The sequence below is a fragment of the Delphinus delphis genome, chromosome 9 (assembly GCF_949987515.2).
Source record: "Delphinus delphis chromosome 9, mDelDel1.2, whole genome shotgun sequence".
In the NCBI taxonomy this organism is placed as follows: domain Eukaryota; kingdom Metazoa; phylum Chordata; class Mammalia; order Artiodactyla; family Delphinidae; genus Delphinus; species Delphinus delphis.
The window spans coordinates 25,201,550-25,228,070 of NC_082691.1; the positions used below are offsets into that span (position 1 = coordinate 25,201,550).

Here is a 26,521-nt window from a genome sequence, read left to right on the forward strand (position 1 = left end):
AAGAGATTAATTAATGGAAATGATTCCCCTTTGAAACACATCTTTTGAAGTGAGACTAAAGTAGTTCATATTTAGTAAAGTGATTAAAATTTATTCCATGCTGGTTTTCCAAAGGAGATTAATTTTTGGACCAACTTCCCAATTAAACCATGAAGTGTATAGTGGGCAATTTGTACATGGGAAAATGATTTTATTTAAAATATGAAAACTGCTATGCAGTTGTTGGCCTGTACAGTGACTGCACAACCCTCAGTGGAGTGTTTGACAGAATGCAGACGTCTGGGCCACTAGTTTATTTAATCAGCTGATCACAGGCATGTGGTTCTAATGACAAGCTCAATTCAGCCAATTGTACTCTTCCAAGAAGCATAGCTTTACTTTTCTTTAAGAATTTTAATATTTCATATCATCTTAAACCACTTGTAAATGGCTCAATTTGGGGTCCAATTATAATTACTCATTTATTTTTAAATGGCTTTTTATTCACTGAAAGATAGATGCATATAAATTACATCTGAAAAAAATTTAATAATAAAAGACTATAGAGGAAATCATTGTTCAATTATGTTAGTACTAAAGTGGATGAATCCTTGTTAAAGAAAACTAAACTTAATTAAGTATATCAGTAGCAATATTTAATCTTTTTTTACAATTCTAACCTCTAAAATTGAATTAAGATATTATTTAAGGACTGGAATTTCTAGATTTAAGTTGCATAACGAAACAAAAGCAAGTTAATTTGAAAGAATTCAGTTTTAAAATACTTGTATTAAGTAAAGCAACATGTTTCATTAAAAGAATAAGGAAAACTCTTTTGATCTAATGCGTAGTTTCCTTAGTCAATAATTGTGAACTGAGATAAACAGTCTTAAATATCACAGGTGAAGTTCAACCAGCCTTATATTTGACTATACAATTAGCTATGTATTTAGTCTTTAGTAAATGCTTTTGTTCACAGAACCCCAAATCATTTTAACCAATGTAAAAATAAAGCTATAATAGCCTAGTGTAGACCAATGTTGGTCTAAAATGGAAGTATGATTTATTAATTATATAAAGTTCTTTTCAGCTAAGGCACTTGTCATCCTGCTTTATACATCTCTTACAGGTGTCTACCTCATAAAAATTTACCAAATTTGAAATATAATAAATAAGAAATTACTTAAAATAGATTTGAGAAAGTGAGTTTATACTACAATATTTCTATAATTTGGAGCACATATTATCAATACCTTATGCTCTGAATAATTATGAAATTATACCATTCTCCTTCATCTTCTGCAGCTTTTCCATTCAGAAACATATATTTAATTGAAGGCAAAAGGTTACACTTGAAGTAACCTGGCAGACAGGAACCAAATGTAATATATTTTGTGTTTAAAGGGCTTGAAACTTTTTTTATGGCCATTAATGATATTTCCAAGTTTTTACTGTTAAATACAGTTGTAAGAAATCTTTGACACTAACATCAAACTAAGAATGAAAAATTGTTACACTTACCTCTGATCTCCTCCCTCTGTTCAAATAAGTACAGACTGGGCTGAAAGCACCACTCCCACAAACATACAAATGCGTGCGGTTGAAAGCCTGAATTACACGGACAAAGTTCCCGCAGCCATGCTAAAACAACAGGTAAATAAGCGGTTAGTAACCGAATGACTTTTATAGTTATTTCTAAGTATTACTGTGATACTTTGTTATACATTTTCCTTTCTGCCCTAACTTTTTAATTATTGTTAGGAGATAACAAGAGAACATGGTGCATTTTAGGAAGAAGGTAGTTTACCAGATAATGAGTAAAATGATATGTCTCTCCTATTTCAGTATTTATATACTGGGCACCTTTTTATGTTCTGAAACTTTATGAGCTTACTCTTTATCTGAGAAAGTTTAGAAATTGAAAGGTACACCAAATTGTTTTTTCAAATTTTCCTCAAAACATTACACATACACACACGCACCCTCACATATTATATACACATGTTTTGAATGAACTTGTGTTTATAGAAGGTCCATATTATCATTAGTTACAGTTGCAAACACTATTGGTCTTCATAACTGGTGACTAAAGCAAACCTTAAACAAAATGCCAGCATTGTTGCTTTCTATGAAAAATAATGGAATCCTGATCTCTCTGCTCTTAATACACTAAAATACTCTCCTCTCCCCCAAAACTCCTTTCTCACCTGTTCCCAATCCAACCATTGGAAAGGCTGTCATTTATTCACTCAATGAAATGCAAAATATGGTAATTATAAGTTGACTATGACTTTGCAGAAATACATAAACATGGTCAGCACCAAATGCAGATCTCTGTGACTGAATTAACCATTGCATGTTCTACACTTGCAGGGTCACTATCCTTTGCTGACTACACATTAATCAAGCCTGAGGTTGAATGTAGTTCCCTTCACAAAGTCATTGATCTAGCAAAGAACATTATTAAAAATAATGTTAGAAATTAGAGACAAAAGTTTTTATAAAGAAATATGTCAAAATCTAACAGGGGTTTCCCCATGGGTGGTCATACAGTATATATTTTTTTCTCTTCTAGGTACCATGTATTTTACTAAATTATTATAATGCACATTTATTGTTTATATTGTTAGAAAAGTAAAAAAAAAACTTTTCTAAAATAGAAATTTAAAGTCAATATTATTTTATATTTTCTCATCATTTTTCCCTTTTATACTCATTGTTACTTGCCAGCAAATATATGTTTATTTTCATATGTAGTAACTGTATACACATGTTTCTATTATGGATTTATATTATCAAATCATCAATCACCAACTCTGCTGTTAAATAAATTTATCCTTACAGACCAGACTATATACTTTATTTTTACTTTAAGACATTAAGGATTTTTATTAAATATATAGTGTCACTGTATCTTGACACCTGTTTATAGAGGTACCTGGAAATTGACTACATAACTGCAGATGAAATGTGTTTCTCTGGAGAAAAAAGCATAGATGAAGTACAGTGTATATATAGTATGCCTATGTTAAGGGTATCTGTGAGCAATGACACTTGTGTTTATTGTTTTCACATCCAAGTCCAGTCATTCTGGGATTCTGCATATAACATTTTCCCGTAAAACACAAATTCGATCCAATTCTATTAATAATAGGTTCTGTCTTTACATTTCAATACAGGTTATACTTGTTTCATGTATATGTTTATATCAACATATTTGTTATATATATGATTATTATGGCTAATATTTTTGAGAATTTATTATGTACTAGACATTAGAATAATCATTTTATATACTTAACCCCTTTTACTTCCCAGGAAGTTTGATTTTTTACATTTATGGACCACATTTATTGAGCAAACTATGTGTACTTAGGCACTTTATATTCATTCAGTTTTTTCAACTCAACCCCTTTTAGAAAACAAAAGCTTAGATCTTGTTTAGCTAACTCGCCTGAGGTCATGTACCTAGAAACAGGTAAAGCAGATTTTCAAACACAGACGTGTTTTACATTGAATCTTGTACTTTTAACCACTTTATAATTTGTCATTGGGTGAGAATTCCACAGTTGTTAGAGGGAAGTTTTTATAACAATTATTAATATTTACAGAGCTCTTAATCCTTTGATGTTAGTTGTTTTTAATCCTCACAGCAATGTTCCAATTAAAGTATTCAGTCCCATTTTAGTGATGAGGAAATTGAGTCCTCAAAAATATTAAATGAAGTGCTCTAGGTTTAATAAATAACTCTGGGTCTTGAATCATGGCTACCCTCCACCATGAAGACTAATTCCCACACTATCTGATGATGCTTTACTGTGCTCCTCCAAAGCCTCCCCAAAGAGAAAAACATGAAAGGAAAAATAAATCAATTGCTTTAATTATTGAAAATCATTTTCTAGGTCCCTTCCATTTCCATTGTGCTTAGTTTCTGTCCACATTATTTCTGTCCTAGACCACTGCAGTTGTGTCAATTCCATCCAGAAAATATTTATTTACTGAACTCATTCTGTGAAAGCACTGTATATGGTGCTAGCAATACTGAAATGAATAGATTCGATTCCTGTTTTCAGAGAAAGGGGAGTATAATACATCAGGCTGTAGTAGATGCTATAATAGGGTTATATTTTTCAAAGTGTGCTATAGAAAGAAAGAGGAAATGAGTAACACTGAAGTGGGTGTAATGGTTTGAGAGTGGATGTCATTTGAGCTGGAACTTGCAGAATAAGCTAGAGATTCTGACAGGCAAAAGCATAAGAAAGGAACATTCCAACAGAAAACACAGCATGAACAGAAAAACTGGAGGCTTAATAGTGCAGGATTTAGTTGGGGAATAGTGCCTAGAGAGGACAGAGGATTATTGTGTGATGAAACCAGAGAGGCAATTAGAACTGGACTATCATCATGCCATAGCATGATGGGCAGCAGAGAGTGAATTTAAGTATACAGATCTCAGAGCCAGACGACCTGGGTTCAAACTCTGGCTTTATCTTTTACTAGCTATTTGAACTTGAGATATTTACTTAGCCTCTCTGTGCTTCAATCTTTTTATCTGTAAATGGTGATGATAATATTTGTTGTAAGCAGTATACTACTGAAGCACTTGGAACAGTGTCTGGCACATAATAAATATACCCAGTGTTAGGTATTAGATTCTTTCATATATATTTTCAGTTCCAATTGTCAGTACAAACCCTGTGTAATGGACAGGGAATTTGTCCTGCATAGAGATTAGTACAGGTCCTGACCACAGTAGACATCCATAAAAGGTTTGCGGAATGAGACATCAGTGAAATTCAATACCATGGATGCTTTCTTTTTATTGCTTAATTCTCTTTCAAAACTATTTCAAAGTACAATGCTAAATGAAAAATCAAGCTGCTAACATTATGCAGAATGTAATACTATTTTATGTATATACATATACATGTCATATACTAAAATGCTGGAAGAATATACCGCCGATTTTTAAGTTATTATGTTTGGGTAGCGTAATTTATTTTATTTACTTAACAGTGTGTGCTTACTATGTGCTATGTACTGTTCTAAGCTCTCTGCAAATATTAATTCACTAATCCTCTTAATAACCCAATAAGGTAGGTTTTATGAGTAGCCCATTACACATTTAAGAAAAATGAGGCACAGAGAGGTTAAGCCTCCAGGGTCAGAGAGCTAATAAGAGATTGTTTTCTGTTGCTCTCTGCATGCTTTTCTAGGTCTTCAAAAATTTCTGTGTTAACAGGTATTATTTATATAATTTTAAAATAGATGTTTTAAAATAATATATCGTGGAGCTCAGATTAATAGGGCTTTAAAAATATTGACTCTTCATGGTCCATACTATGCAATGGAAAAAAAAATACCTCTTAATTTTTTTCTTCTTGGCCTATACTTCTTGGTCTGGGGAATATATCAAGGTATTTTGATAAATGTATTCCTAAAGAAAATATGTTTTCAAATAGTTTAGGATCCTCTGGTCACAGAAACAGGGAAATTGATATTCTACAATTAATAAATCAAGTTTGACATTGTGTGTATGTAATGCATATAGGTCTAAATATATGTAACCATGCTTAATTTTTCAATGATCTCATACAGTACTTACTTAGCACATTCATTATGCTCTATCTCATTGGATATGTTTGACAGCATGTGTTATTGTTTAAGCTCAATTTATTTAGCATATGAATAAAATATTAATATTCAGAAATAAATATAGCATGTAGGAATGTGAATAAATAGGGGCAAAAAGGGAAATTGGGAGGTAAGTTATACTCTCTTAGTTGAGGCAGACAATAAGCTATATTCCCACCATGATAATTTACTTTCCTGATAAACATTAGTTTATTATATAGTATTATGATACACATTACCTGGGATCAAATTTTAAATTATATTGAATTATTTTCTAATAATTGAGTATTATTTTTATAACTTTAATTAAAGTTTGATATAAGTAAAAAATCTAAAGGAATAAGAGATGTTTGATTCTATGGTTTTTTTTCAATTGTTATAGAAATATAAAATTTGTCACTAGTTTATGCTTTTCTTAGAAGATTAATATAATATTTAAAAGTAAAAAAATTAATTTAACCAAAATATACCTTTAAAAATTGTGCATAATGAATTTATTATAAACTTATTAATCTAAAGGTATTAATAACTCAATATCCATTGTGTCCTACCCCCAACCTGAGAAAAGTACTTGGAATAGATTCCCGTGCTTACTGCTTTCATCTCCATTTTTCCAGATCTTGTTGAAATTTCATGAAGTGCCTAGATACAGATCTGGGCACTGGATCCAATCACTAAAAATGCAGTGAAATAAGTTCTAGAGTGTTTCAGGTGAACGCACAGGGAGGGGCAGCTAGCCCAGTCCTGGGTAGCAAGAAAGGACTCTCCAGAGAGGTGACATCTGCACTGTTATTTGAAAGGATGAGTAGATGATTCCCAGGTTAAAAAGATGGGAAGATAATTCAACAAGAAGAGAATCACATGTAGCCTGTACCAAAGGCTGAAAGAGAGAAAGGATACAACTTATTTGAATTTCAGTATTATTGAACTAGAATAAGGGGACAAGTTAACGTAAGACCTAGCATAGTTGCCACCAAATCTATCAAACCTTTCCTAAATATCCCAGGTGCAGTGAATTTTTTCTTTGTCTTTGTGTGTATTCTCAGCATTTATCATATTCTCCCCGGAGAAGTGGCATGTTTTATCAACTAAGAGCAAAAAGATCTAGAGCCATATGTGCCTGAGTCGGACAGAGGCCTCCCACTTGCAGGCAGCGCAGCTTTGGGTAAGTTCCTTACTCTCTTAGTGATTCAGTTTATCTATCTTAAAAATGTGGATGAAGACAATAATGTCCATCTTGCAGCATCGTCATGAGGATTAAAACAAAACATTTAGAATAGCACCTGGCCCATTCCATTAAGTGTTGGCTAGTATTACTTGGTAATTATTGTATATATGTCCCATCATCCCCAGTATATTGTGAAGACTCTTAAAGGTAGGAACTCCACCTTATATACCTCTGGTTCCTTCACTTCAATTAACTGATTTGTACAAATTAAAATATTCTGTTCCTGCATTTAAAAAATGAAATATTAAGTAATTAGATGATATTTATTCCAAAAGAGCTAAGAGATTCTTAAATATTTAGTTTGAGAAGTGTAATTAAAATGTTGTTCTATAGAACTTCTATTTAGCATCATTTTTCTGCCATTGGTATCCTGCTTAAAGGACACTTGTTTGTAAGTACCTCACATGCCTTAAGCGAGATGAATTTGTCAACATTCTCTTCTCTTGCATAGACAGAGCATATATTTGAAACTTACTTTGATTATTATTTCCCAGGACCCAACAGCGCTGGCTGTACTACAACAGAGCCCACTACCAGTTACCTCTGACTGGCCATGTGGCAGAATATAAAGATATCCATGAATGATATCACAGCATGACAAAACTATGTGAAAACATAAGCATGTATTGAAGATTTTATCTAATGACGTTTAATTATAATAAAGCAAATAACAGAGCATTTCTACTTTGCCAAAGGGAGAAAGAAATCAAATGACTTGGCTAAGACTCTTCAGAAAATCAACAACAATTTTTGGAAAGAGAATGTGCAAAGGTATCTAAATCCTATGTATTCTGCCTGTGGCAGTTTATGTGAATGGGACACAGAAATTTTTTAAACAAAGAACAATTAAATCCAGTAATTACAACCACAGGATATAAGCGTGGCAAAAGGCGAGACATGATCACATAACCATCAATGGGAAAAATCTCTACATTAGAGGATGAAAGAAAGTAGTTTAATTCATGCAAAATTATCGAAATCATAGCTTCAGGGGACCAAAAAAAAAGTGCCTTTTCCACTACATTATACTTCATTCTGCTATTGGTTCCCTAGAAAGCAATTGTAATGTACTCTTTTGAATGTTTCTTTCACATCTTTTCTGGATTTTTTTCCTTTTTGATTGTGGTCCAACAGATCCTGTGGGTAGCAAATATACTACTGTGAGCTCCTTTTGCCCATTTAAAATTTTCTCTTATAAGGTGAATTATGAAACTAAAACAATGAAACCCTGAGCTGAGTCACTCCTGGTCAGCACTCTTGCCAAAACACCCTCTGGTGAGACCCGGAGATCTGCACTCCAGAGTCTGCTGTGGTCCTGCCTTAAGCCAGGCTTTTTCAGAACTTTGTACCTGGACTGCTAAGAATCAATAAAATATAAAAATTTCATTTCCACACTTCTTCTTCCACAAGGAAGAAGTTTGAGACAAGAAGGTGAAATGACATCTAAGCTTCATTATAAACGTTAAATGACTTGTGCACATTAAAGAGCTGTTCCATATATTTTTTATAATATTCAAGAATAATTTAATGTGTCAGTTTCAGAAAGTCATTTGTAGAAATCAATGTAGATTTATTCCTTGATTCTTTATATGGAATACATTTTATAAAAGTATTGCACACTGAACATTTACTGATATTTGTATCTGCCCTGATTTTTATTTCTGTGGTTATTTTTAATTAACAAAGATAACAGCCATTACTGGTGATTTATGCTTCTGGAATGTGCTGGCTAACCACTACCCTTTTGACGAGAATCTTTCTTTGGAAAAGCCCACATGGTATCTGGGAGCTACTCCAGACACTTGAATTATCATTATTTCAGCAGCCTGCTGAGAATTCTGCAGGTTGGATCCACTTTGAACAGGGCTTATTACTGAAATCCATCATGAAAAGTGTCAGGGTTCAATAATGAAAGCAAAGCAGGAAATTTTTACCCAGTCAGGAATTCCTAAGTTACAGTGTTTAAGAGTTCCAATCACTTTGCATTTACATTTCTTACTATGTGTCCAGCCGAGGATTCAAAACACCAATACCCTTTGTCTCCTTCTTGGATGCACTCAAAGTACATGAATTCAAAGACCAAATATTTAAGTTTTGGATTTTTTTAAGCACTCACTGTGGGATCTTTGCCAGCCATTTTGCACTCTTCAACTTTGATTGCAGATGCTGGCCAGAAAACCTGCTCAGAAAGGAAAATAAAGGTTGCATAATCTCACTTGTATATATGACAGCTCAGTACTCTTCATTTACTTTATGCTAACAGATTTCTTTAAGTTAATTCTATATTTATATTTCAAATTTCTTCTTTCATTTTATGAACTCAAGTTAATAAAGATTTTATTACTTTATTCTAAGAACTATGTTTTTGTTTCTTCCATGAATTTTTCCTTCAACAATTCTTTCTATAATATGTGCTCATTTACTAATGGTACAATTTTAAAATAAGGAAATTATTGATGTGCACCATATAATGTATATTTCCCTCCCTCTGATTTATAGTACACTTTTCACAACTGCTTATATCACAATGAATTTATGTTTATACTGCTATCTTGGGGATTTTTTGGTAAACTACACAGCTAGGCTGGTAAATTTACTGCAAACTAGGTACTTCAACAGCTAAAATAACCTGGATAAAGATTCTCTCTCTGACATACTGTGCTAGCATGCTAAGTCATTGCAGCCTTGGGTCAGGTCTGGTGGAGATGATTTTTTTTTTCATCCTGTAGCTTTTTTCATCCTGTAGCTCATTGTTAAAATAATAAATTCAGATGTGTTCTTGCTGTAATAAATTTATAATTAATTTACTTTTATTTCTTTACTTTAATGAAGCTCAATTTATTTCCTTGCTGTGACATAGAATGATAAATATAGTTAACCCTTGAACAACTCAGAGGTTAGGGACACTGACCCTATATTCCAGTTCCACATCCAAAGATTCAACCAACCATGTATCATGTAGTACTGTAGTATTTACAACCAAAAAGAATCTGCATATAAGTGGAGCCATGCAGTTCAAATCCCTGTTGTATAGGCCACATTTTTTCAAAGAACACTGCATTTAATAATTGTGTTCTTTTCAAGGCCTTCTTGGTTTATGTACAGATGACAAGGTACGCTGTCCTTTAATCTGACCATTTTTCATGCTATACTCCATGCTTCTCCTTTTCCCTTTCAATGTATGTATACATGGGAAGTATTTTCTCACTTAGCTTCAAGTTTTAGATGGCTAAAAACTATGAAACTAGACATGGAGAAATGAATTGATTATATTTTCAGTCCTTGAAATAAGTAGTAATTTCCAACTATTTATTGATATATGACCTGTATTTTCTATTGTTCTAATGAAGTACATAATTTTTTCATTGTATTTGAAACTCTTAAAGAAAAAGACACCTAGGAATTTAGCATTGCCCTCATGAAAATGATAAACTTACACTCAAAGGTTCTTGACTTATGTTGTTAATATTCAAGGAAAGAATGTGATCTTTGCTGCCCACATATATCCGGTCCTGATCTTCATCCATTAATAATATCCTGTAGTCTAAAGGGTGGTGAGATAGGCTGAAGTATTCAGAGGTCTTGGTTTCTCGAAGCTCTGAAATAGTGAATAGCACAAGTGAAAATTGAGTATCTTGATTCCATTATTTTAATGAAAATTATCTTATGGAAATATTTACCAAAAAAGTCAAAATACATTTTCCTCCTACAATAAATTAATTTTAAAACAGTTATATTAGTGGATATTTTTATTTATTTCCTCTATGTTGAATTAAAACATAAATAAATCCATAAATGCAATGTTAAAGTTTATAGTAGTACTACTTGATTACAAAATTATTCACATTTTGCTAGGACCTCAACTCAGTTGTTTACTGTTTGTCATCAGCTCAAAGCTTGTTAAAATAAATCACCCAAAAAAATATAGCAAGTGATTAGATTGAACAAAAAACAAAAGCAATGATGGTATGAATGTCTTCCTAGACTCTCTTAATATTTTATTGTTGGACTTCAATAAGGTCATCATTTTAGGGTTGTTGTTTCCTACCCTGAATATTTACCTTACTTCCTCAACATAATTCTAACTAGTTTAATAAATTTTTCTATAAATTACTTGGATTGTGTTCAGGAAAAAAGTTAGCCTCTGCTAGACCAGAGGTTGTTGCTGAAGTAGGAAAAAATATCCAAGAGCTCAGAACATGAGAGAGAATATAAAATGCAACAAATGTCACTAAAGGTGGGAGAAGACACATTCTCCTTTGATTTTGCCTAAAATCCAGGGTGTTTAATAAAGCTTGCTTTTCATCCAGTGGAGGAGATTCATGGCTGCATAATTTTCCTGTAAAACATCATTTGTAGGGTGCTGATTGGGTGCAGAATAGATATTCAACAAATACCTCATGAATAAATAACTCTCCAGTGAAATACACAGATTAAAGAAGTAAAATATGACTGAGTTTGTGGCATCTGGGGCTCAGTCACTGGAGTCTGAATGCTGGCCCTACAATTTCATTTATATATGTACTTGGCCAGTGCCTTTATCCCTCTAGACTCCAGTGTCTTCATCTTTAAAGTCAGGATAATAATAGTCCCTACATCATAGGGGTATTGTTAGGTTTAAATTGTTAATATACATCAAGAGCTTAAAAGAGTACCTGTCTCACAGTGACATGGATTACATGGGTTACCTATTATTATGACTTGGGACAAGACTTCAAGCTTCAGCCAGACAAGTAAGAAGAACAATTCTTTACACAGGGAGAAAATATGGAAGACTAAATTGTCTGATTTATATGTATTAATATATTTAATATTTCTTTTTGTCACATGTAGAATCTACTCAAATTATTTGAGCAGGACAGTAAAATAATAAATCATATTTAAGAATAATAATTTGGTGTGCAGGATAATTTTGGGGCATGTGAGACTGGAAAACTAAGAGATGCTCTTCCAGATATGATGATGATAAAGACCTGATTTGCCAGAAATAGAAAGGAAGAGAGGAGTTGACGTGAGGGTCACTTAAAGGATTTGGAATGATTTTATATGAAGTTGGTCTTTGGGTAAAAGGAAGAGGTAATTATCTTCCAAAGATGTAAACTGAGAACAGGTTAAATGAACATGGCCTTTACTAATTTTGAGAGATTCAAAAAGGAAATTTCTTTGGTAAAGAGATTACTTGAGTGTTGATAGATTAAATTCAAGTAAAAGTGGAAATGTCCCACAAGCATGTAAAATTAGATAACTAATTTGTCATTAAAAATATCAAATCTGCAGGGAGAGATTTCCAGTTCTTCTCATGGATGATATGAAGCTCAGAGAGTAGACAGCTCTGAGGAAGCTCCGAGGAACAGTAAGTCTAAAGTGAAAAGCAAAACACAGAGATGCATTGATCATTAGATCCAAAAAGAGTATCTCTGTAATTGAAACTCAAAGTGAGGCATGATGTACAGGCAGCAGTGGAGAGAGTACAGAATTGGAGTCAGACAGTTCTGAGTTGAAATCCCAGTTTCATCACTTACTAATCTGTTAGTTTAAAAAAACTACCTTGTTTCTCCCAGGTTTCGATTTTCTCATCTATAAATTGGTTATGTTAACACATAGCTCAAAGGATGTTCCACCAGCACACAGTAGAAGATCAGTGTGCTCCTTTTGGCAGGAGAGATTACTGACCCTCTGTCTAACAGATATTTTCTTTCTCTTTCCTGTTGGCAGGGAACCATATGCCAACCATAGTGGATCCCCCAGCAAGAGAGTGACTAAAAATATGACCATGTGACTAGTTCTGGCCGATGAGATGTAGAGGGAAGTCTTCTGCAAGGTTACTAGAAGAGGTTTCTTGGGTCTTAAAAATGGCACAAAAAAGAGGTGATTTCTTTTTCTGCCTCTGGACATTGGTAAGTGAGAATATAATACTTTCAGCAGTTGCTGCTACCAAAAAGATTGCTATCTGAGAATGGCAAGCAGAAATTTAGGAAAAATGCTGAGTTCTATAAGAAATCATTCAATGTCTACACTAACCCTACAACTGTTCTACTACAGGATTACTTCTGTTATAGATGATTTTTTTTAAAAAAATCCTTGCTTTTTTTTAGGCACCTTGAATTGAGGTTTTCATTTCCTGTTGTTTAAACCCTTACTAACTGATCATATCTGATAACATCTCTCCAGTGTTCACAGCCACTAACACCTTCTCACTCTTTCTACCATGGTTTGTTTAGTCTGGCTATTTAAAAAAAAAAACAAATTTTTTTTTTTTTTTTTTTTGCCTTCTCTTCCCAATGTATATTGAAATAAAACCAAGAGTGTGAACTGGGCTGGGAAAACAGTCTCAACTAAATTTTACTTGCAAGTAACAAACAATGGCAGTTCTCCTCTTTACCTGTTTCGTTAGAAAATAATCAATTTCTTGCATTAATTCAAATACCAGAGGGAGCAATAACTGCATTAACTTAAGACCTTTCTGGTCCAAGGATTTTATCTCTTTTTCTGGGCCATAAAGCTATCTTCAAATTTAATTACCTATAGCTCATTGATAGCTGACAGCTGTTAACCAAGGAAGATTTACTTTAGAAGTGCCTCTGTTAGAAGCCTAGAAGCTAAGGCTATTTTTTTTAAATGCTATTTAAATTGCTGGTAGTTAGCCATAGCTGAACTCTGGGGCTTGGGAAAAACAAAAAAATCAAAATGAACCTTTTTTTTTTCTTAAGGAATAAAGAGATGAGTTCAAAGCATCCAGGATTTTTATCTATAAAGAGAATGACTGAATAATCCATCATTTTTGGTTTAATGCAGATCCAACTTAAGTCAATGAATGATTCAATAATTTGGCTACAGTTAGAGAAAATGACTGATTTAATGATTTGGTTACAGCGAGAGAAGGAACTCACAATTATTGGTCTCTCATCTAAACAAGTCACAGAATGGCACTGTCCTACATTTCTTTACATCTTAATAATTATGTCATTCTTTTCACAGCATTGGAGGTACAGCTAGTTGAGCTGTTTCTCCGGACATGCTCAACTGACTGAGAAGGAACTTTGAGAGTATGCAGTATTAGAAAATGCAGCGGCCCCACAAAGGGCAGTGTAGGTCTCTAAATCCTTGGGAAAATCTCCTGGGAAACAGTATTAAAAAAAATACTACATGCTTCTATCCTGAAATCCACATTATTGTAGCGTTCTAGGGTGGAAAATTACTGTAATGTCTTCCATGGCAGTGTTCCCTGAGGGAAAATTTGTAGCATGATATGCTTACCTGAAATTCATGTATTGACATGGGCTTACCTTTGTATGGAAACTATTGTGAGCCTTGAGAATTTAACCAGGGCTGGGAGAAAAATAAGTTCCCCCCAAGTATAAACCCTCGCAATATAAGCTTCTGGGACCACTTGAATATAGTCAACACACTGCTATAGCAATTACAACATAGTTTAATATACAGAATATATTGTCTGTAATTAACACTCTATCCCTAACCATATTAAGAATTAACCTTTGTTCTCTGTTAGTGATCTTAAGATTTCTGAGGTGACTAAGTCAGTGAGAACTTATTAATGTGCTCGAAAATGTGATCTTGGTGGAGAGTCTAGAGTTCTCTTTTATGAATAATATATATCTGTTAAACTACTGATTAGGGAACACATTCCCTCAGAATACTATATTATCTTTGGCCTTTTATAAGTTTCAAAAACAAGCAAAAGATTACCTGATTGAAAATCAGTCCCCAGGGGTCTCTTTATGAGAAGCATATGCAATGGTGGCTTATTAATTATATTTAAAGTTCATGATGTGCTATTAATTAATTAAATTTTTTTGGCATTACTTCAATATTTTATTTTTAGGGACCACAAGATGAGTTAAGAAGTTCTGGAAAATATTGGAGAGGCAGGATCCCTATCACAAAGGCTTTGAGTACCAACATAAGAGGCTGCTACTTTGTTCTAAGGACATTTGTGAGCCTTGGGAAGCTACAAAGCAGGAAAGCAACAAGGTCATCTTCTGCCATCAGACACTATTTATTAAACAGCAAAATTAATGAAGACCAAGTGTCTACCACACCTGAAGACTGTCCCATCCCCAGGGCCCCTGCTGTGAAGGTTGTCACAGAGAGAGAAAGCATGGTTTGGAAATCAAGGGATGTTAATGTCATGGGCCCTGTCACAGAGCAGCTACTCAGAATAGATGTGTGGAAGGAGTGCAGGAATAACCAAGTGAGTGAGTGTGCCCCAGAGGCTGTGGAGAAAAGGGAACCCTCTTGCACTGTTGGTGCCAATGTAAATTGATACAGCCACTATGGAGAACAGTATGGAGGTTCCTTAAAAAAACTAAAAATAGAACTACTATATGACCCAGGAATCCCACTACTGGGCTTTTACCCTGAGAAAACCATAATTCAAAAGGACACATGTACCCCGATATGCTATTAATTTATATATTCAATACATCTTTATTAAGCCCTTATCAAGGCAGGCTAGACATCTGCTCACAAAACAGGACACTAATATGAACATACCAGGCCCCTACGACAATTCCAAATCTTGACTTACATTCTGTTATTTTGTTTGGCTAAGCCCACCATGACAGTTTCCTCACCATAAACCTCAGCTCTCCCTCTGGCAGAATGCACACCTACAGATTTTAAAGTAAATCCTTAGCATGTCTTTTACTTTGGAGACATTGCTACTGACAGGATAATTTCCTCTCCTGAATGTCTTATCTCAGAAGAATTTTAAGTAGAGTGGGCTTAAATGACCCATCCTCTCCCTGAGGCTCACTATCTTGAAAGTGGCTTAGAAACTGAACTTCACCTATCCCTTTAGGACAAACAGGCAGATAAAGATAAGACCAGTGAAACTTCAGCAGGCTGACACTGCAGTTCCTAATTCCTAAGGCAAAGAGACACCAGAAGGAATGTAGTAAAAGCACATTTGCTCAAAAATAATAGACCCAAATAGCTACCACTTGTGGGTCTAACAGCAGAAGTAACTGTTCTAGGTGCTTAAAACACCTGTTTAATTTGCATTTAAAACCTCTTTGTTAGGCTTTAATATCATTCCTGTTCCACATTTAAGGAAACTAAAATTCAGTTCATTTGAGCAATCTAACCAAGATCACATAGGAAAGAAAAGAAGAGGCTAGAGCCAGGATTCAAAGCAAGGTGGGTTCCTTAATCTGTGAACTCTATAAGACACTCTTTTGTTTTTCAAATAAGACGGACAATTTAAACACTTATTTATTGGGTTTTCACTATGTTCTTGACCTGCCCATGAGTCTGTGCAGTGCCAAATATAGTATAAGAAATGGCTCAGTCTCTCAAATTTTTTCTTTGCCAATTTGAGGAGCAGGGGGTGAGGTGGGGTGGGGAGAGGAGAACATACTCCAAACAAATTGAGAATAATCAAATTCTCAGTGATGCTCTTCTCATTAAATCATCAGATCAAGTCCAAGAAAAGCTGCATGAGAGTGAGATCAGAGAGTCAGATATAGCTTCATGTAAGAGGTAAATGGTTCCACATTTTCTATGTTTTTGATGGATGGGCATGATTGGCTAAATGGAAGCAAACTGCCAAATGGACGAAAGAAAGAAAAAGGAAAACAGTTCTATTCAGTGAGTCTGGCCAGGGAAGGACAACAGTGAATACAGAATGTATCTCCCAGGCACTGCATCAGAGGGCAAATTAACCAATATATAAGAGCTTTTAAAGATGATTCTCATCCTGGCTTGCCACAAACAGCCCAGCTTTGGGCTGTTTTACCAGTGTAATTATCAATAGTGCCCCCTTTACACTCTCAAAAGATTCATGGTTTAAATGATTATTCTAATTTTAAGCTTTCTCTTCCTGTCTTGAATGATTTTCCATTACTTTTAGAACAAAATCCAAAATTCTTAACATGGCCTTTGAGGCCTGCTACAATCTGGCTCAAGATTACCTCACTAGAAAATCTCAATCATCACTATTTGGATATTTTGTTTGTGTTCTCACCCTTTTGACCTTTTCACATCTTCAAACTTGCCTTCTTCCTTTCTGCCTTAGGGTCTTTGTACATTTTATTCCTCTTGCTGAGAGGACTTTTCCTACCTTTTTCTAACTCCTACTCATAACTCAAGCAGTAATTTCGATGTAATTTAAATTGGACTGCTTCATAAAGGCTTTGTTGATCAGGTCTCTTGATGTCAGGTCTCAGATCTGCTGAGATTTGCTCGATTTCCCTTTGAATTTTCTCTTCTCTTAAAGGCTGCCTGAAAGATCATTTGAAATGGTTTAAAATGCCACGGATTGGGGGGTGGGGGACTATACTGTATGACTTGCTAAGGCCCACACTGTTTTCTGTAGAGTTTTGCATCTGAAACTGCCTCAAAATCTGAGACAAAGTTCTTTGTTCGTTCACACTCTCTCCCTTTATTCTGTTATATTGAGTTTTATGATCTTTTAATTTTAATGAATTAAAAATTATGAGCATGGATCCACCAGAGGGCAGAGAGCAGAAACAAGAAGAACTACAATTCTGCAGCGTGTGGAAGGAAAACCACATTCACAGAAAGATAGACAAAATGAAAAGGCAGAGGACTTTGTACTAGATGAAGGAACAAGATAAAACCCCAGAAAAACAACTAAATGTAGTGGAGATAGGCAACCTTGCAGGAAAAGAATTCAGAATAATGATAGTGAAGATGATCCAGGACCTCGGAAGAAGATGGAGGAAAAGATTGAGAAGATGCAAGAAATGTTTAACAAAGACCTAGAAGAATTAAAGAATAAACAGAGATGAACAATACAAGAACTGAAATGAAAAATACACTAGAAGGAATCAATAGCTGGGTAACTGAGGCAGAAGAATGGATAACTGACCAGGAAGACAGAATGGTGGAAATCACTGCCACAGGACGGAATAAAGAAAAAGGAATGAAAAGAAATGAAGACAGCCAAGGAGACCTCTGGGACAACATTAAACGCAACAACATTCACTTTATAGCGGTCCCAGAAGGAGAAGAGAGAGAGAAATGACCTGAGAAAATATTTGAAGAGATTATAGTTGCAAACTTCCCTAACATGGGAAGGGAAATAGCCACCCAAGTCCAGGAAGAACAGAGAGTGCCAGGCAGCATAAACCCAAGGAGAAACACACCGAGACACACAGTAATCAAACTGACAAAAATTAATGACAAAGAAAAATTATTGAACGCAGCAAGGGAAAAATGATAAATAACATACAAAGGAACTCCCATAAGGTTAACAGCTGATTTCTCAGCAGAAACTCTACAAGCCGGAAGGGAGTGGCACGATACATTTAAAGTGATGAAAGGGAAGAACCTACAACCAGGATTACTCTACCCGGCAAGGATCTCATTCAGGTTTGATGGAGAAATCAAAAGTTTACAGTCAAGCAAAAGCTAAGAGAATTCAGCACCACCAAACCAGTTCTACAACAAATGCTAAAGGAACTTCTCTAAGTGGGAAACAAAAGAGGAGAAAAGGACCTACAAAAACAAACCCATATCAATTAAGAAAATGGTAATAGGAACATACATATCAATAATTACCTTAAACGTGAAGGGATTAAATGCTCCAACCAAAAGACACAGTCTCACTGAATGGATACAAAAACAAGACCCATATATATGCTGCCTGGAAGAGACCCACATCAGACCTAGGGACACATATAGACTGAAAGTGAGGGGATGGAAAAAGATATTCCATGCAAATGAAATCAAAAGAAAGCTGGAGTAGCAATACTCATATCAGATAAAATAGACTTTAAAATAAAGAATGTTACAAGAGACAAGGAAGGACACTACATAATGATCAAGGGATCAACCCAAGAAGAAGATATAACAATTAAAAATATATATATACCCAACGTAGGATCACCTCAATACAACTGCTAACAGCTATAAAAGAGGAAATCGACAGTAACACAATAATAGTGGGGGACTTTAACACCTCAATTACACCAATGGACAGATCATCCAGACAGAAAACTAATAAGGAACCACAAGCTTTAAATGACACAATAGATGAGATAGATTTAATTGATGTTTATAGGACATTCCATCCAAAAACAGCAGATTGCACTTTCTTCTCAAGTGCACATGGAACATTCTCCAGGATAGATCACATCTTGGGTCACAAATCAAGCCTCGGTAAATTTAAGAAAACTGAAATTATATCAAGCATCTCTTCAGACCACAATACTATAAGATTAGAAATCAATTACAGGGAAAAAAACCATAAAAAACACAAACACATGGAGGTTAAACAATACGTTACTAAACAACAAAGAGATCACTGAAGAAATCAAAGAGGAAATCAAAAAATACCTGGAGACAAATGACAATGAAAACATGATGATCCAAAACGTGTGGGATGAAGCAAAAGCAGTTCTAAGAGGGAAGTTTATAGCAATACAAGCCTTTATAGCAATACAAGCCTATCTCAAGAAACAAGAGAAATCTCAAATAAACAGTATAACCTTGCACCTAAAGGAACTAGAGGAAGAAGAACAAACAAAACCCAAAGTTAGTAGAAGGAAAGAAATCATAAAGATCAGAGCAGAAATAAATCAAGTAGAACCAAAGAAAACAATAGCAAAGATCAATAAAACTAAAAGCTGGTTCTCTGAGAAGATAAACAAAATTGATAAACCTTTAGCCAGACTCATCAAGAAAAAAAGGGAGAGGACTCAAATCAATAAAATTAGAAACGAAAAAGGAGAAGTTACAACGGACACCACAGGAATACAAAGCATCATAAGAGAGTACTACAAGCAACTCTATGCCAATAAAATGGACAACCTGGAAGAAATGGACAAATTCTTAGAAAGGTATAACCTTCCAAGACTGAACCAGGAAGAAATAGAAAATATGAACAGACCAATCACAAGTAATGAAATTGAAACTGTGATTAAAAATCTTCCAAAACACAAATGTCCAGGACTGGATGGCTTCACAGGTGAATTTTATCAAACATTTAGAGAAGAGCTAACACCCATCCTTCTCAAACTCTTCCAAAAAATTGCAGAGGAAGGAACACTCTCAAACTCATTCTATGAGGCCACCATCACCCTGATACCAAAATCAGACAAAGATACTACAAAAAAAGAAAATTACAGACCAATATCACTGATGAATATAGAGGCAAAAATCCTCAACAAAATACTAGCAAACAGAATCCAACAACACACTAAAAAGATCATCATGATCCCATGATCAAATGGGATTTATCCCAAGGAGGCAAGGATTCTTCAATATATGCAAATCAATCAATGTGATAAACCATGTAAACAAACTGAAGAATAAAAACCATATGATCATCTCCATAAATGCAGAAAAAGCTTTTGACAAAATTCAACACCTAGTTATGATAAAAACTCTCTAGAAAGTGGGCATAGACGGAACCTACCTCAGCATAATAAAGACCATATATGACAAACCCACAGCAAACATCATTCTCAATGGTGAAAAACTGAAAGCATTTCCTCTAAGATCAGGAACAACACAAAGATGTCCACTCCCACCACTATTATTCAACATAGTTTTGGAAGTCCTAGCCACAGCAATCAGAGAAGAAGAAGAAATAAAAGGAATACAAATTGTAAAAGAAGTAAAACTGTCACTGTTTGCAGATGACATGATACTATAATTAGAGAATCCTAAAGATGCCACCAGAAAACTACTAGAGCTAATCAATGAATTTGGCAAAGTTGCAGGATACAAAATTAATGCACAGAAATCTCTTGCATTCCTATACATTAACAATGGAAGATCAGAAAGAGAAATTAAGGAAACTCTTCCATTCACCATTGCAACAAAAAGAATAAAATACCTAGGAATAAACCTAACTAAGGAGGTAAAAGATCTGTACTCAGAAAACTATAAGACACTGATGAAAGAAATCAAAGATGACACAAACAGATGGAGAGATATACCATGTTCTTGGATTAGAAGAATCAATATTGTGAAAATGACTATACTATCCAAAGCAACCTACAGATTCAATGCAATCCCTATCAAATTACCAATGGCACTTTTTACAGAATTAGAACAAAAATCTTAAAATTTGTATGGAGATACAGAAGACCCCAAATAGCCATAGAAGTCTTGAGGGAAAAAAAACTGAGCTGGAGGAATCAGACTCCCTGACTTCAGACTATACTACAAAGCTACAGTAATCAAGACAATATGGTACTGGCACAAAAACAGAAATATAGATCAATGGAACAGGATAGAAAGCCCAGAGATAAACCCACGCACCTATGGTCAACTAATCCATGACAAAGGAGGCAAGGATATAAAATGGAGAAAAGGCAGTCTCTTCAATAAGTGGTGCTGGGAAAACTGGATAGCTACATGTAAAAGAATGAAATTAGAACACTCCCTCACATCATACACAAAAATAAACTCAAAATGGATTCGAGACCTAAATGTAAGACCGGACACTATAAAACTCTTAGAGGAAAACATAGGAAGAACACTCTTTGACATAAATCACAGCAAGATCTTTTTTGATCCACCTCCTAGAGTAATGGAAATAAAAACAAAAATAAACAAGTGGGACCTAAGGAAACTTAAAAGCTTTTGCAAAGCAAAGGAAACCATAAACAAGATGAAAACACAACCCTCAGAATGGAAGAAAATATTTGCAAATGCATCAACGGACAAAGGATTAATCTCCAAAATATATAAACAGGTCATGCAGCTCAGTATTAAAAAAACAAACAACTCAATCAAAAAATGGGCAGAAGACCTAGACATTTCTCCAAAGAAGACATACAGATGGTCAAGAACCACATGAAAAGCTGCTGAACATCACTAATTATTAGAGAAATGCATATCAAAACTACAGTGAGGTATCACCTCACAGCAGGTGATGGGCATCATCAGAAAATCTACAAACAACAAATGCTGGAGAGGGTGTGGAGAAAAGGGAACCCTCTTGCACTGTTGGTGGGAATGTAAATCAATACAGCCACTATGGAGAACAGTATGGAGGTTCCTTAGAAAGCTAAAAATAGAATTACCATATGACCCAGCAATCCCACTACTGGGAAACCATAATTCAAAAAGACACATGCACCCCAATGTTTATTGTAGCACTATTTACAATAGCCTGGTCATGGAAGCAACCTAAAAGCCTATTGACAGACGAATGGATAAAGATGTGGTACATATATACAATGGAATATTACTCAGCCATAAAAAGGAACGAAAGTGGCTCATTTGTAGAGACATGGATGGATCTAGAGACTGTCATACAGAGTGAAGTAAGTCAGAAAGAGAAAAACAAATATCATATATTAAAGCATATATGTGGAATCTAGACAAATCGTACAGATGAACTGGTTTGCAGGGCAGAAATAGAGACACAGATGTAGAGAACAAACGTATGGACACCAGTGGGGGAAAGTGGTGGCAGGGTTGGTGGCGGTGGGATGAATTGGGAGATTGGGATTGACATATATACACTAATATGTATAAAATAGATAACTAGTAAGAACCTGCTGTATATAAAATAAATAAAATTCAAAAAATAAATTATGAGCATGAACCAATAAAGTGAGAAAAAAAATGCTATCCAATTTTTTAAATTAAGGTTTTCATGATAATAATTTATTACTATTAAAAGGTAAGGTGTATGGGGAGAAAGGCCCAGTTTTGGAATGAGCCAACTGGGGCTGAAGTTCTTGTTTCATCATTTGTTGATACAGGGTTTCGTTTGCCCCCATTCACCCAATCACTCCCCACCTTCTATTTCCCCCCACCTTAAGTCTTACATCTACAAAATAAAAGGAGGAATGAGATTATTTATTAACCAGAATGATCTCCAATGTTCCCTGCAGCAATAAAAATGTCCATGAAAATAATTCCTTTTTAACTGTTTATAAGTTTTATCTACTATTGTAAAATATCTGTAAAGCTAATGTAATCCTTCATATTACTATAAAAATGATAAGAAGAAAGGGCCTCTCTAAAAATCTATCTTAGCAATATGTAATACACAGTAATACAACTGTGTCCTTTCTGGAAAAGAAGCTAAGCCAAAAACCAAGGCTTTCTTTCTCCCTACCTAAAGCATATTCCATTTGTGTTGTGTGATTCAATCAACCAGAGAATTATAAATTCTGACTTCCCTTCCTCTAAGCTTACTTGGGAGACATGAAAGCTGGCTTCAAAGATGTTAGATGCCAGGAATTCCCTGGTGGTCCAGTGGTAGGACTCCGTTCTTCCACTGCAGGGGACATGGGTTCTATCCCTGGTGAGGGAACTAAGATCCTGCATGCCATGAGGCATGGCCAAAAACCAAACAAAACGCAATCAAAACCAAAAGTGAATCACTCTGCTGTATACCTGAAATTAACACAACATTGTAAACCAACTATACTTCAATAAAATTCAATTAAAAAGAATAAAAATTTAAAAAATTCTAAAAAAAAAGATGTTAGATTCCAATCTTTGGCTCCATGTATGTGGCAAATGGTGGCTGGAGTCTATCTCAGAATATGGAGAATATACAATTAGGGGATAGCTAAGATGTCTTGAGAGTCTTTAAATTAGAAGGAAGTAACTTCTGGAAAGTAGAACCAAATCTGAACCTATTGCTAAGCTGTAGAGGATAGCATGGATGAGCTGAGCTGTCATTACCATTGACATTCCTACTGTCAGGAAGACCGCAGCTTCAGAGTGTCCACTTAAGATGTAAACAAGGGAGATAAACTTGTGGAGGAGGAAACACTTCATCTGACACCTCCTTTCTAGAGCTCTTGACACTTCTGGAAAAGCTGCTTTGGGGCAAGTTATTCAAAAACAGTGGGTCCAAGGTAAGAACAGTAGGTAAGGAGACAATACCTCAGACTCAGCTGTTTGCAGTGGGGAGAGGTGAAGAGCTCACATGTTGTATCACGCCAGCAAAATCCTAGGGCAGAGAGAATACAATAGATGCCACTCCCCCACTCTAATCCCCAATGTGAACCATTCCCCACACAAACCATCATATGGAAAGATTCTTATAGTAGCATTTAACACTTGTCTATCACAACATTTATACTATTTATTGATTTTCTATGCTTTCAATAAAACTTTCTTTGGATACCCTGTGGCCCTCCAGTGGGAACTTCTAGTTAGCAAACTTGATTAGAGCAAGAGTAGTAGGAGTTACCTTGTGCTGAGTGAGGTCTCTTGTCCCATCTCACCCCCATAAAGTTCTCTGACCCTTCATGCCAGTTCCCTATGATATAAAGCTTACATTTTAAAAAAATACAGCAGGCTCTTCACAAAATTAAAATATTCTTTGAGGTATATATTTATTCAATCATTCAATAGATAGTAAATGAGCCAGAGGCCAGTTAAAAGATGAAAATTCTTGGTGTTTCCCTTCAAAATGGATAGTCATCGATGGAGGTACACAAACAGTTGCAGTACAAGAAGATGACTCAGGAAATTAAGGGGACATTGAGGAAGGAAGATTAAGTCTTTCTGGAAATAACAAGAAAATCTTAAAAAGAAGGAAGCACTTGACGTTATTTCTTCATTCAACAAATCTTAGTTGAGCCACTCTATTAAATTAATACACAGAAATAAATGCACAAAGTATGGTAAAAGACAAGATAAGTGCTTAAAGCAAGGGCAGCTGCTTTACATCAGGGGTCAGAAAAAGCTTCTGTGAGTGTCATATAAGCTGTGACCTGAAGGATAAACATGACTTAATAAAGAGATAAGCATTTTCCAGGGAGAAAAAAGAGCTTGTGTTGAAACACTGAGATGAAAGATTCAAATATGTTTAGAAGTTTTTAGAGTTGATAAGAAAGAGGATTTGGGTGGGCAGAATCAGGGAATCAACCAACACGCAAAAATGCAAACTTCTCGGTTGTCACACAAGTAACCTGTAAAGATGCAAATTCCTTGTATATCAAACCAAAGTGCTTGAATTTTTTCAAAGTTGCTTGGGACACCAGTGAAAAAATCTGAGAAAGTACATTACATGATAAGTTGCAAGTTTTACAAAGACTATTCTACTATTAAAGGGTTTTCAAGAGTGAGATTATTTTATGACACAATATTAAGTGAATAAAGTAGAATAAAACATTTTGTATAACTAAACTATAAGATGCCTGCATAGATGCATGGACAGAAGTCTTGGAAAAAATTCAACTTATTAACATTCCTCTTCATGATGTGTTACATTAGAAATAAGAAACCGATAATACTGATGGCTCAATTCAACATTCTGTCAGTTTAAAGAACTGTAATTACTCTTTAGTCAAGAATCAGGCTGTGCAAACTTTCTCTACAGACCTCTATGATTTAAATATATTCTCATACCAGAATCTGGTTGCACTACATATAACAAAATGTTGAACTAGACAAGGAAAGAAATACCAATTATCACTAACTGGAAAACAGCTATATATTGCCAAAATTTTTCTATCTCTAGATTCTTTCAGAATGATGGAAGACCACCCACAACTTCCAGTAAAACAGAGTATTTGGAAATTAACAATCCAGCTCCTCCCACTACCAAAATTCTTGAACTTTGCTTTCACTTGATGCATCTTTAAACCCATTTTCATTTGCACACAGGAAAAAAATACAATAAACTGTATACCACAAAATCTCAAATCTAAAGAACCAGACTTTATGAAAAAAGAAATACAGAGATGTTTTCCTAAAGAGACAGCTATTTTATCTAAACATTATTTAATTCAACATGACTCACTGTTTAGCCAAGTTACTGCTTTTGGCTTCAAAACAAAGAAACACATTTGGGAAAATGTAGAGGACAGTGGAGACATGTTCATTTCACTTTAAACACATTCATCAGTCATTCAATGCAGAAGCTCCCTTTTCTCTTTTTTTCTTGTTTCTCTCTCCCCTAACACTGTCTAAAATACAAGGTCAGTGACTGCAGTGCTCAGCTGCTGGAGAGGAGATTTTTAAACAGTCCTTGGGAGTGTGCCTCTACATAGTAATAGAGCTACCCTTTGATTCTTTTCAAGAGAAGCACAAAGGATCCAACCATGTTTCCTGCAGCTTTGAAAAGCCCAAGACTCATCGTATATACAATGGCTTTTCAATGTATATGTAAGAGGTTTCTCTTTACTTCATCCTAGATTGGGAAACCATTTGTTTCCAAAGTTAACGTGATCCCATTTTGAGAAGGAGTAGATGCAGCCTCACTCAATTTTTCAAACTAGAAGATCAGTGTTGTACTTTTCTGCTTTTGCTCTGGGACATAATATTTATCATTCCTGCAGGCACTTCAAGGAGAATAGCAGAATATGGACTCAAAGCTTATTTATCTTACAAAATGCTGTTGCTTCCATCAGGTAAGAATTAGCCAAGGCTGTCACTTTAATTTTCAGGGTACAAGTAAAATCTTTTGGTGGAAATAAGGCACACTTAAACAAGGAAGTGACAAGCTATTAAAAACCAAAAGTTTGACCTGAGTATTAACAGCTCACGGTCGCCTATTTAATGTGGAGGGAAGTTTCATTCTACTGACTTATAGCCATTTTTATCCCTGAATCTCAAAAAGCAAAACACATTTTATTAGGCAAAATGACAGGTGTAGATAGTTGGAATGATGTTATTTGAGGGATTTCACATTATACAATTCAAGTGACTTAGCAAGACAGTCAAACAAGCCACTTTACGCTCTAAAACTAGAAGAGTGGATAAACAGGT

At 34.9% G+C, this 26,521-nt stretch overlaps 1 protein-coding gene across 1 annotated transcript in view; it reads right to left on the bottom strand.

Moving 5' to 3' along the window:
* Positions 1-26,521, bottom strand: part of SEMA3C (semaphorin 3C) — a 186,859-nt gene that overhangs the window by 82,916 nt on the left and 77,422 nt on the right. The window contains exons 3-5 of the mRNA XM_060020334.1: positions 10,279-10,439; positions 8,958-9,020; positions 1,501-1,620 (exon numbers count right to left, since the gene is read on the bottom strand). Coding sequence (XP_059876317.1) covers positions 1,501-1,620; positions 8,958-9,020; positions 10,279-10,439 — 344 coding nt within the window. The remainder of the gene's footprint in view (positions 1-1,500; positions 1,621-8,957; positions 9,021-10,278; positions 10,440-26,521) is intronic.